This window comes from Balaenoptera borealis (assembly GCF_965194805.1).
Source record: "Balaenoptera borealis genome assembly, chromosome: 14".
Lineage (NCBI taxonomy): Eukaryota > Metazoa > Chordata > Mammalia > Artiodactyla > Balaenopteridae > Balaenoptera > Balaenoptera borealis.
Genome location: NC_138875.1, coordinates 67401544 through 67415189, shown reverse-complemented (window position 1 = coordinate 67415189; position 13646 = coordinate 67401544). Strand labels below are relative to the sequence as shown.

Below are 13646 nucleotides of genomic sequence, written 5' to 3'. Positions count from 1 at the left end.
CAAAGTCATACAGCATTAACTGGTAGAGCTGCGACTTAAAACCCAGATGTTTGAGCACTACTGTACCCTGCTTTTCCATTCTTAGTTTGCAGCCAAAAGTTTATGAATCAAATGAGCCACATGGGGCTTCCATGACTATGTGTGTGTTTGATAAGCAGGATATCAGAGGACTTTCCTTCTGGGTGTAATGATTCACAATTTATCAACACATCCCCTTCCCTCCATGTGTGCCAAGCTATTTCAGCTGTGCCCTGAGTTGGGAACTCCTATTCATCCACCAAAGCCCAGCTTAAATTGCCCCATTAGGGCAAAGCCAGAAACAAACTGGTTAGGATGATAAAAACAAGCCTGACTCAGACAATCCTTCAGAGACTTCCTGCTGGAAGTGGCAGCCACTGCAGGGCGCCTTTCTGGGGTTACCTGGAGCTCCACCCCATAGCCAGTGTAGACTGTCACGTTGTACGTGCACTCCAGGAAGTTGTTAAGGGGCAGCGGTGGGTAATCACTGGAGTCGATGTACCCTTCAGGATCGGAGAAACTCACACTGCAGAGAGCTGGAGGAAAGCACTGTCATTAGGACACGGAGAACAGCTCAGATGTCATCTCTCAGATGGGCTGCGGGCTGTAACAGGGCCTCTGGGGACACCTGTGTTCTCCTGTCCCCACTCCTCCCACTGCTGTTCATTCTCCTTCAGCTCCAGAATCAACATGATAATCAAATAGCAGCATCTGACATAGAATGATAACTTACTACATGCTGCTAGGCACCTCATCGGTCTACAGGGGTGACCCCACTCATCCTCGAAGGGACTGATATTTCCTTCTCATCTCAGAGATAAGTAAAGCAAAGCTCAGAGAGGGTGTGCATCTGGGCCAAGTTCACACAGCGAGCAGGAGTCAAACCTAGAGCTCATACTCTTTCCTAAGCGGCCACATTGCATTTGTCCAAAATCAATGTATGATTGACAGCTGATGTCTCTCTTCTGTGTTTGAAGATGGAAAAAAAGGTAGAAGAAAGACTGGAACACAGACGTGCATTTTATCAAGTTCATGTAACGGTAAAAGCAAAAGCACCTTGAAAGGCTAGGGCCTTCTAGGCAGACAGAAGGATTCTGTTCCAAGATGAAAGGTTTTGAATCCCGCTGTTTAGCTGTGTGGCATTGGGCAGCGTGCTCGATGTCTTACTGTCTCAGGGGTCTCATCTCTAAAATAGGGATATTAATTCTGGGCCACAGGGTCAAGCTCATAGCTAGGGTTCCATAGATGGTAACCAATGGTGGGGCGTGGACCTCCCCGGCCCCCCTCTCCCATGCCCTGCACACAGCAGGTGCCTCATCGCAGTTCTGGGAGGGCTGGAGGGGCTGGGGGATGCACACCTGGGGCCTGCTCGGTGGTGATGACCGTGGTGGTAACGATGGTGGACGTCGTGGTCTCCTGGCTTTCCTCCGAGGCCGACCCGGTCAGCTCGTTCTCACATTTGTCCATGAGGGTCATGGGGCTGGCATCCCCTGGGGGAGCCTCGTGGGCCTCCTCAGGCACGGCGGGCGCCCCGGGGTCGGGGCTCTGGGGGAGCGTGTGGGCCACCAGCGGCTGCGAGGTGAAGGGGGCGATCTGTAGGGGCGCAGGCGTCGTGGGGACTGAACCTTCCTTCCGCTCCAGCCAGAGGGGCTCCTCCGATGACAGCGACAGTGGGTGGGTCTCCTCCCCCGCGGAGGCCACGGGGCCCTGGTCCCCAGGTGAGCGGGGCTTCTCCGTGGCAGAGGAGAGGAGACCCAGGCCCGAGGATGCTGGCTGGGACGCCGCCCTCTGCACAGCTGCTGCGGTGGTGGCCTTCGGCCTCAGCTGCTTCCTGGTCAAGTTCACCTGCTTGAGCGAAGGCGGCTTCTTCGTGGGGGGGAAGGCATGCCTGGTGCCCGGTTCCTCCGGAAGCGGAAGCAGCATGGATGCGGCCGCGGGGTCTTGAGGTGCGGAGGAGACCATCCCTTCCATCTCTGGCTTGCGAAGCTCGTCCCCTGACTGCGCTGGATTCAGAGGGTCCGTGGTCACTCTCTCTTTGGGGGTCTCTTGGCTCAGACTGCTGCTCCCCAGGGCTTCCGAGGGCAGAAAGTAAGTACCTGAAGGGCCAGCATCTCCCTCCAGTGGCGCATCTTGGAAAGAGAACGGACACCAGTTAGCTTGGGGCCGGGGGCTTTAGGTCCTCACCTGGCAGACTCTGAGGGTGGCCCTCCTAAGGTGGCACCCAAGGCTTGCGAGGATGCTGGTATAGCCCAATCAACCAATGTGGGGCTGCCTCCTTTCCTTCCTTCCTTCTTCCCTTCCTTTCTTACTTCCTTTTCCCAACCAGGGAGACTGGGGTTGACCATGGCCAGCCTGAGCTAAGCATTAGAGCTACAGAAACCAAGGGCACAAGAATTTCACAGTCCAGTTACATATGCCCTGGGAGGGGGAATAAGAAAGTAGAAATAATCATATTTGATGTGATAAACGCTTAGAAAGAGAAAAGCTTTGTGTGCTAAGAGGACAGGCCCCTAACCCAGTCTGTGGGGCAGGACCACCATGTACAGCTGGGCAGGTTGCTCACTGCACAAGGCTATCCCACTAAGAGGATGAGTGGGGCTGTAACCAACCCACAGTCTCTTCTCTAAGCTGTGTGCCCTGACTCAGGGCTATATTATCCTGGGATTGGGGGAGTTTGATTTTTTTTTGTTTTAACTAAATAATGTACAAGTGACCTTGTGGGAAACACACGAAGATTTAAGGATCCAGAATCATGAGGCAGGTTTAGAACAGAGGCATGTGGGAAGACCCGAGGCCTGGCTGAGGTGAGTGAAAAAGAGGAATGAAAGAGAACAGGGGACAGAGGTGGAGGGTGATTAGAGAGAGAGCTGGTGAGGCAGGGAGGTCGGGGCCAGGCTCTGGTGGGCCTTGTATGTCCTGCTGACTCCTTGTGAGTTATTTTTGTCTTGAAAGGAAAACCACCTAATAATTTTAAATAAGGGCTGGCCCAGGCTACTGTTTAGCAGAATTATGCCTGAAAGCAGCTGCATCTACTTATTTGAGACCCAGTTCTGCCAACTGCAAGCTGGCAAATGGCTTCACCTCTCTGAGCCTCAGTTTCCTCAGCTGTAAAATGGGGCTATTGCCCCCTATTTCAGAGGGTTTTCATCGTTCAAGAGGTTGATTATGGAAAACATACGTACATGTACGTACATGTGGGTCCCTCACCCACAGAGTGCCCCGTATGTATCCACTGCTATATCCGTCATCATTTTTTATACTCTTGTCATTGTAATCGTGCCCTCAGCAGGGGGCTGGAGCAGTCAGAACATTCCCGATGATGATCTTGAGATAGAGAGGAATTACGTCCTGGGGACAAAGGACTGATAGCTGTCCTTGTCAATTTTCCGCAGAAAGACACTCACTCAGCCACAGTCTCAGGTCCCCTCAGCACTGTCATTTAAATTTATTTCCGTAGCCGTTGGAAAGGCTCTTTTACTTTCATGGAGTCGGCGGCGACAGTGGCTTAATCTATCTAGACTGCAACAGTTTGCAACTGGCATCAACAAATATTCCTGTTGTGTAACATTGATTACCAAGCCAGTGTACATTCCAGGCCGACGATGGCACTGGGGCAGAAGCAGACATCAGGGAGGAGAGGGTGTGTGGATGACCTGAGGACAGATCCAGGTCATTCAGGCGCCAGGCAGGTTTCCTGGTCCAAGGTGGGAAGCGTTGAGGCTTTGGGGTTAGACCTGGGTTCAAATCCTGCCTTTGACAGTTACTAGCTGCGTGAACCTGGGCAAGTCCATTAAGCCTCTTTTGTGTAGCAGAGATACTCCATCTACCTCATAGGATCAGATCAGTTGTGGGCCTGCTTGAAAGCTGTGACTTTTATGCTCACAGTCACTTTTATCAAATGATTGGTATTGGCCATCTTTGTAGACTGTCAAGTGAGAAGGTGATGAGACAAAAACAATCAAGGATGAGGGTTCAGGAGACCTGGCTCCCGAGACCCAGCTGTGGTTTGATGCACAGAGCTTGGATGCAACCAGGGGTTGGGGGACCTGGATAGTGGTCCTGTCTTGGTCACTACTCCCCATCATTACTGGGTGGGTTTCCTCTTCTGTGTGTCAAATGGGCAGCCAGACTAGATAAAATCTAAGGGTCCTTCCAGCTCTGACTGTTGATTTTTGAAACAATCAGGTAATTGGCAATTATTCTTAGAGCTTGTTGGTAATCTTGCTAAAAAGGGCCAAGTGACAACCTCAGTCCTGACACTAGCTTGTGAGTTTTGTTGGGTCCTGTGGCTACATTAGTTTCAGCCAGTCTTTCCACAAAAATGTCCCCTTGATCACAAGGGGCTGGAGGAGAGAGAGGAAGTGGAAGAGGGAGTGAGAGATAGAAATACTTGGAAAACAAGTTGTGTCAAAGGTGATAAAAGATTACAAATGACATAAAGCACATCAACGTGCCTTGGCTATAATAAGAGTGATATTTATAACATTTTATTTCTGATCACTTTATTGAGTGCTGAATATGTGCAAAGGCATGTGCTACACGCTTTGTATTCATTACCTCACTTAAATCTTTCTCACCCTTATTAATTAGAAATCATTATTCCTATTTTATGGATGGGCAAATGGAGGCTTTCAGATATTAAATAACTTTCCAAGGTCATACAACAAAGCTGGGTTTCAAACCTTGGTTTTCCTGATGGCAAAGATCACGCTGCTAGCCTTCAAGAAATAAGGAGCATTATCACCTGCAGCCTCTCCTCAGCTTGAATTGGCCTCTCCCCGCAAAACCCCTCTCTCTAAACCCTTGGTTTGTTTGTGTTTCTGCTGGGTGGGCTACAGCGTTTTTCAACCCCCCAGATGGCACCCCCCAACCCCAACACGTTCCTGGTTAAAATACGAATTTTAACCAGACCGGATGGGTCTGGTCTCCTCTGCCAGACCCATCACATCTGGATCTCCTCCAAGCCCACTGAGATCCAGCACAGCCAAGAAAAGCAGAAGGAAATACAAGAAAGAGGACCCTGTAGTCAACTTCCTCCCCACCCCCAATCACTGCTGCCACCTCTGGGGTCCCCAGGGAAAAACTGGTGCCAAGCTCAGCAGCTAGAAAGCATTTTAGGAAGCGGATCCACTGGACTGCGTCAGCCCTTTCTCACTGAACACCTGTCTCCCAAGAAGAGTTGCAATATGCACCATGTAAATTCATCTCCCTGCCCCCGATGCCTCTTCTTACTCTTCAGAGCTCACACACGCTGGGGTCTTGCTGGCTGGCTCCAAACTGAAGGCCATGTTCAAGACAGATGAGTATATTCTGTGATCTGCAAGGCATGCAGCCCATGAGACCCGGCCTTTGTTCTCAGCTGGGACGCTGGCCAAATGAGTGCCACGCGAAACCACATCCCAGGGGGAATTGGCCAAAATTGGATTCCATGGCCTCAGAGGTCCAGAGACTTCACTTGCTCAAACAGGCCTGCTTCTCCTGGGGCCCCAGTGACCACCGGGTTAAATTAACTCCTCTTTCCCATAGCACTTAACTTTTTCAATCATCGTAGTCACGTCTGGCTGGTTCTCCCTTTATCGTGGGTGTTCAGTGCCCCACTGGAATGCTGTCAATCAATTGATGAGTGAAAGCACTGGGTGCTGACTCTCTTGGCTGGTTGGCCCTCAGCATGAGAGTCAACACTCTAGGACATGGTCCCTGCATTCAAGAAGTTAGGAAGGCGTAACAAGGTCCTACTGTATAGCACAGTGAACTATATTCAATATCCTGTGATAAACCGTAATGGAAAAGAATATGAAAAAGAATATATATAACTGAATCGCTTTGCTGTACAGCAGAAATTAACACAACATTGTAAAATCAACTATACTTCGATTAAAAAAAAAGAAGTTAGGAAGGCAGACGCACAGCGATAACCCAATACGGGTACCAAACCGAAGAGACAGAGCTTTAATTACATCCTTATGCTGCTTTTCTCTCTCAAGACAGAATGGAGCAACGTTGAAGGCAACTGAACATTTGTTCTGCTACCCAAGTTGTGGGGGAAACACATCTCTCTCTCTCTTTTTTCTAACGTTGATGGGGAGATGGGAGGTTAGACGGGGAAGCATCCCACTGAAGTCGAAAAAGCACAAGTTCTGAAGCTCTGAAGCGGAAGATCTGTATCTTAAATGCCCACAGCAGAATGGCCAGGAGCAGCCTGGATTCTAAGCAATAGCACATCACACAGGCACGAAGGGATAGAAGGAGAAGTGGAGCAAACAGAAGCTGGACGATGCTTCTGCTATAACGTTCTGTGAAAACAGCAAGACGTAAAACTCTATGGTGTGGATGCGAACGACTAGACGCAACCAACTCAAACAAATCGCAATCAGAGAGTCATCTTTTGACTTGGAGGAAAGGCCCCCAAGTGTGATCCTGGTTGCCTCTGGGTGGTGGGCCTTTCAGTGATGTGTTTTCTTCCTTCTACTTTTTGACATTTTCTAAAATGTGCATAAGAAGTATTCAAAACTTTCTTAAGTGAAAAAAACTTTTATGAAAAGAGCAGGGTTTAAATGCTGCCTTGTGATGGAGAAGAGGAGGGAAAGCAGACAAATATTTGTAATCACAGAATTGCTTCATTCACTAGTCACTGAACCCCTTTGGGATGCAGTCTCCCGGTGGGGATGATGGTAACTCTTGTCTCACTGGACTCGTGAATTAGTAATCAAAGTGACTACTTTTAGGAAGTAGGAATGGCAGATGGATCAATGGATACCTTTCTGATAAATGGCAGTACAAAAATGTTAGTCACTGTTCTCATCAACAATATTCATATCTAATTCAGTGGTGCTTTCTTCACCTTCCACAATAAGGACTTGCTCAGCCCATGCTGGTGGGTTTGCTTGGCCCCCACAGGGACAAAACCAAAAACGAAATGTCACCTCTTATAGATGGAAAGTGTCCCAGAGTTCCTGGTTACAAAGTGCCCAGAGGAAGGACTTGAGGTCCAGAGAGGGAAAATGGGCTGCCCAGGGTCACACAGCATGTTAGCAGCCATAACAACACAAGGCTATTCGAGGCTTGAAAAACCACATCAAAGCACATCAGACAAAACCAGAAACAAAGAATGTCAGTTCATTCCGTGCCGTCTACATCTGGGCTGGATAATTCTTTGCTGGGGGGCAGAGCTGTCCTGTGCACTGCAGGATGTTGGGCGGCATCTCTGGTCTCCACTCTCTAGAGGCCAGTAGCAACCTCCCCCCACCCCCTGTGTGACAATCAGAAATGACTCCAGACATTGCCAAATGTCCCTTGGGTGGGGCCGGGGGGAGCAAAAGACCCTCTCATTGATGACCATTGGTACTGCCCCCAGAACTGAACAGACTTTCACTCCCATTCCTGGGGTTGATCTGCTTTGTTTTTTTTTTTTTAAAGACTGTTGCTTTTTTTTTTTTTTTTAATTTTTATTTATTTATTTATTTATTTATGGCTGTGTTGGGTCTTTGTTTCTGTGCGAGGGCTTTCTCCAGTTGCGGCAAGCGGGGGCCACTCTTCATCGCGGTGCGCGGGCCTCTCACTATCGCGGCCTCTCTTGTTGCAGAGCACAGGCTCCAGATGCGCAGGCTCAGTAATTGTGGCTCACGGGCCTAGTTGCTCCGCGACATGTGGGATCTTCCCAGACCAGGGCTCGAACCCGTGTCCCCTGCATTGGCAGGCAGATTCTCAACCACTGCGCCACCAGGGAAGCCCCTGATCTGTTTTGTTTTGCTTAAATCATTGAATTTTAGGGCGGAGAAGGTCTTCGGCTAATCCCCATTTTACAGATAAGGACACTGACATAAGTGAGGGCTGTATTTCTTTCTCCCACTCACATTTGATCATTCATTCATTCAGCGAGCATCTACTATGTGCCAGACACAGGCAACAGGTGCTAGCATCCAGAGGTTCACCTTGGACAGCAAATAGCCAGAGCTGATGAATACAACCCATTCCTTTCAGCCAGAGAGGACCCAGCTCACCCAGCTCACTCAGCCCTGTGGGAACAAGGACCCTCTGGACTTTGAGAAGACTTTCTGGGGCAGAAAGGGCAGAGATGGGGGTGGGCTTCGGGTGCCGTGGGGTTTCATCTAGTGCCTCAGTCAGAGCCCTCTACCTATGCCCGGGCTAACAACACTGACATTCAGATGGTGACTGACACTCTGCAAAGTGCATTCCCAGCTGCGATCTCATTCCAACCTCCAAACAGTTCTGTGAACTTGGCATTTTGTTTTTCCCATTTTATAGATGAAAATAAAAATCAAACCTCAGAAAGAGGAAGTGACCTGTCCAAGATCATAGAGCAAATTGGGGTAGGATTAGACACGTTCTGACCTTGTTTCCTGTGTCCTTTCCTCTTTTCCACATAACATAGTTTATCTGAAAAATGCAAGAATACCTGAAAGGTGTAAAATCAGAAGTATCAGCCCTGTACCACCCCGACCCATCCACCAGTCCTACCTTCCAAAGGGAACCCCTGTTAATAGGATCTTGTTTAATCTCCAAATAAAATGTATTGATATAAAAATAATAAAGCATTTTCACCTTAAAAGGTGTGACAGCACATAGGAGTGTGGGGTTGAAGTCAGAATTGCTTGGGTTCCAGACTCAGCCTGCCGCTAACTGCCCACGAGACCCTGGACAGTCCCTTCCCTTCTCTGGGCCTCCCTGTTCTCATCTGTAAGGTGGGATCACACCAGCCTTATCCCTTAGGCTTGTCAGAGAGTAAGATGAGCCCATGAGTGTCCAGCACGGCTCACAGAGCAGCTGTCAGCCCTCACAAAGCACTGTTGTCACTGTCGATCTAAATATTCACAGAGTTATGACATCGTATATACTGCTCTGGCACTTACTAAGAAGTGCATTTTGAAATATTCCAGCCATTCAGAAAGAGCTGAAGACTAAGGCAACAATACCCATGTGTGTACACCTTTAGCTTAAGAAATAGAAGGCAAACCAGTACAGTCAATCTCTGTTTGTTCCTCCCTACCATCCTCTCCTTCTTCTTCTCCACCTCCTGGGAGTAACTACCGTCCTGAATTTGGCCTTGAGCATTCTCATTTATTATGTGCATTATGTATATTTTACTATTATTATTATTGTGTGCATTTATTATGTGTCAATATCTCTGAACAATATATTGTGCAGCCTGTTTTAAAACTTTATATATGAATCCTCCTGCAACCTGCTCCTTCCTTTCCTTTCCTTTCGTTCAACATTTTGTGAGATTCATCCATGTTGATAAGCGTAGTTTTGATCAATTCATTTTTCACTGCTGTATAGTATTCCATTACACTAGTGCCCCACCACCATTTTTTCACTTAAAATCCATCATGGCTATCTTTTTGTCAGCACATATGTGGCCACTTCATGCTTTTTTAATGGCTACATTAAAATATAAACATATACATTATTGAATCAGGTTCTTAATCGATTAATATTCAGGTTGTTATTCTCCACCCTCTCTTCTCAAATAACACTGCAATAAAGACATACCTTTCGTGAACATGTCCAGGTAATTCTTCAGGAACATGTCCCAGAAGTTGTATTGCTCAGCCAAAAGATTTACATATTTAACATTTTGATTGATGCTGAAAAAACACCTTCCAGAATAACCTAAACTTGTTTATTTACCCTAACACCTACTCTACACAAGAGTGCTGCTGCCCTCCAGCTCTGTCTATGCTTAACTTCCGGTGACTGTTAACTTGACCATCTGAGCTGGAATCTGGGGCAGTTGGATCCAGGCATAGTGGGTTTCTAGAATGCACCCCCCGCCCCAGGTGATTCTGAGGTGCTCTCTCGCTTTCTCTAGTTGTTGCTGCAGGTGTGCCCAAGGTTGGTCCTGGCCTTTCACCTGCCTCACCTCACTTTTACTCCAGAGCACCCAAGAAGCCCACCCCACTGTAGCCAGACTTTACATCACAGATCAGGCCGGGGATCTGTGGCACATGAGGGCTAGCAAGAGAGTGTGGATGAAGTGGCTTGGTAGCAAAAGAAATTCCATCTAAACAGCTGTAGGCTTCTAGGTAGATGGGCTGCTTGGTCAGGTCCCCAAACAGAAGGACAGTTATGGTCATGACACCCAGTGGGATGGTACAAAGTGTTCGCAGTACCAAGTATTATTTCTATTAGCAAAAATCTGGAAACAATTTACCTGCCCATCTATAGGGGGCTAGTTAAATGACTGCAGAAACACAAGATGGAATACACGCAGGGCTCAAATGGATGAGATTAAGTCACTGGTGAATTACATGGTGAGTAACCCGGCAAGAATGTTCAGAATTACATCTCCCCTTTGACTCAAGTCCACTTCTGGGAATTTATCCTGCAGAGAGATGTCTGCCCACGTGCAAAATGACATACATACAAGGTTAAGCAATGCAGCACTCTATGCAGTAGCAAACGACTTGGAGACAAACGAAGTATCCATCAATAAGGTTAAATCAATTACGGAACATCCAAACAGAATGCCGTGCAGCTGCAAGAAAAGGATGGTGAAGCTATCTGTGGACCAAAGAGGAGAGATGGCCATGGTTTGCGTTAGGTTAAAACGCAAAGTGCAGAACAGTACACAGAATTCGTTGCTTTTTGTGTAGAAATGGGGAAAGAAAATAAAACTAGATAGTTGGCATTTGCTTATATGTGCATAAAGAAACTCTGAAAGGAGACTCAAGAAACTAATCATGATGGTTATAGGGGAGGTGGGACACTGGAAATAGGATGTCGAGTAATGGTGGGAAAGAGAATTTTCACTACATACCTTTACATCGATACATATATATGTATCTATGTGTGTGTATATGTATATATACATATATAGCTGTGTGTGTCTGTATCAATAAAATATTACCTATTCAACAACTATGTAACTAATTTAAAAATAACATAAAGAACAGCAGAGCTATGTGCCAACACAATTCAGTGTGAGGTGAAAAAAATCAAGGTAGAGTAGTGGGTATAACAGCTCTCATGGGAGTGAAAGGAATATATTTGAGCAAAGTAATGGGAATTGCCTTAGCAGAGCAGGACTGAGGCTTGCAGTGGGAAAGGGAACCACTTTTTACTGTGCATTATTTTTTAATAATTTGATTCATTTGCCATGTGTGTGCTATTTTTATAGCAATACTAATTAGTAATAGTACTTAACTCCCTGAGGTTTGCCACCCCAGTTTCAGAGGGCAGAGAACAAACCCCAACCTTTCTCAGGGTTTCAGACGGCTCTCACATTTCCACAGGGGGTGGGGAAAATGTGCATCACTCCAGCAGGGAGTGGTCCACTTCTCCATCTCTCCCTCACTTCTCCTGAGAGAGGAGGGATCATCTGATTGGAGATGTTAGGGAGGGAGGTACTTGGGATATCTGATATCCATGGCATCCCGTTTCCAGGGCAACAGCACTGGACCAAAAAGCCAGCAGTGGGGCTCCCCCTCTGTCCCCCCTCTTTTCCAGACTTCTCTCCTTGGGCCTGGGTACGCTGAATCAAAGTCACTTGGGGAGGACAGAGTATAGGTGTCCATCTATGGTCTACAGCCCAGCTTCCTCAGTAATCAAGCTGGTCCCATCTGGCTCCTTGGGTCTGTTTTTCCCACTTGGTTAAAATCAGCGAAGAGGACCACTGAGGGGAGTGACGACCATCCCCACCCTCTGCGCTGACTAATTAGAGCCCAGAGACTCGGGAGGAACTTCGCGTGGGCCTCATTGACTTGCTTATTAATAACATTTAGGTTAAACACAAGTCACCTGAACTTCACCTAGCACTTCACGCTCTTCAAGGAAGTCTTGACTTCGCAGTTATATCAAGGGACCCATGGTGGTCCTCTACTTTGGGCAAGACAGATGGGAATCCTCATACACAGGTAGACTGTCAGCCACTGCAGATTTTCCACCACACCTCCAAAATTGATCCCCAATCAGGATTTGTACCAGATGAGTCCTTGGAAATGATCAGATCATCTGGAGTGGATGGGTAGTACTTCTAAGATGTAAATCAGGTCATAGGATCTCTTTGGTTAGAACCCATCAGTGGCTGCCCATAACACTGAGAATAAGATCAAAACTCCTTTCAGTGGGCTTCAAAGCCTTTTGGGTCTAGCCTTGGACCACCCCCCCCCGTCACCCCCCGGCCAATATCATCTCTTACCATGCTTCCCCTCAAACTACAGTATGACTCCATGCACTTTTTTTCCCCTTAAAACTTCCAAATTCATTCTGTACCTCGGGGCCTTTGCACATGCTGTTCCCTCAGTCTGGAACTCTCTTTGATATCTTTGCTTGGCTGGCTTCCTCTGGTCATCCAGGTCTCAGCTCTCCTTCTCCAAAATCCCCTTTTTCACTTTCTGTATCATTCCTTTCAGAGTGCTTCTTACAATCTGAATTAGTCTTGGTGACTTGTTCTCATGTTCACTGTCTCCCACGAGACGGTCCACACTCATGCAGTGTCACCTCTCATGAATATGTGTGTCCCAAGTGTAGAATAACTGTGACATTCAGAAGTTGTCTGGGAACCACAAGACCCCCCTACACTGTTGTCCTCTGTGTTGGGTTTGGTCTTCCCTGTATCTTCTTGAAAAGCTAAGTTAATGCAGTGCTGAGTGCACAGTAAAAGTATATAAACTTTATTTATTTTACTCACTATTATATCCCCCACCAACTACCATAGTGTCTTCCATGGAGAAGAAATCGAAAAAAAATTTATTGAATTCATCAAGGAAGGAAGGAGGTAGAGAGGGAAGAGTGAGGAGGATGGGGAGGGATGGGGAGTAAAAAGGGAAGCTGGGATAGGCAATGCATCTTTGGATTTCTTGCAAAGCTCTGCACATGCTAAACGTCCAGTGAATGTAGTGGGTGAAGAAGAGAAAGGGTGCTCTGGAACACTTAGCAAGAGCTTAGGAGATGATGAAGTTCCCTTCAAATCCAGAAATTCTAGAATTCTGAATGTGGCCGTGCCTGGGTGGTGGGGAGCAGGGTGTAGACATTACTAACGAAGGCCAAGTGCCCTGGCCTCACTGTGGTAAAAGCTACTCTGGTCCAGTTCTCAGCCTCTCATAGGTCCATTGTTCTAACTTCCTTCCTTTTCTTAATCTCTATTTTATTTATTCCCTCTCTGATCTTCATTATTTCCTTCCTTCTGCTGACTTTAGGTTTTGTTCGTTCTTCTTTTTCCAGTTCTTTTAGGTGGTAGGTTAGATTGTTTCATTTTTCTTGTTTTTTGAGGTAGGCCTGTATCGCTATGAACGTCCCTCTAAAAACTGCTTTTACCACATCCTATAGATTTTGTATGGTTGTGTTTTCATTGTCATTTGTCTCAAGGCATTTTTAAATTTCCCTTTCGATTTCCTCGTTAACCCGTTGGTTTTTTAGTAACTTCCTTCCTTTTCAACCAATTTTCTCTTCAGGACTGAAATGGACAGATTTCTATTCCATGTCCTCCCTCCACCTGGAGATGAATTAACTGACAGGGGAATGAGTGCCAGGAAAAAGGGAGGAGGCTAGGATCATTGACTGACCATCTGTGATTCAACACCTCCATCATGGGGGCACAGGAAAGGCCCAGGACCCCCAGCAGAGGAGAGGAAGGAAAATCCCTCAATATGGGATAGGCATAACCC

General features: G+C 47.1%; 1 protein-coding gene across 4 annotated transcripts in view; it reads right to left on the bottom strand.

Annotated features, from left to right (window-relative positions):
* The window catches only part of SEZ6L (seizure related 6 homolog like), a 199479-nt gene that overhangs the window by 76437 nt on the left and 109396 nt on the right, over positions 1-13646 (bottom strand). For all 4 annotated transcript variants that reach the window (XM_082355034.1, XM_082355035.1, XM_082355036.1 and 1 more), the window contains exons 2-3: positions 1377-2147; positions 421-554 (exon numbers count right to left, since the gene is read on the bottom strand). In XM_082355034.1, the coding sequence (XP_082211160.1) occupies positions 421-554; positions 1377-2147 (905 nt within the window). The remainder of the gene's footprint in view (positions 1-420; positions 555-1376; positions 2148-13646) is intronic.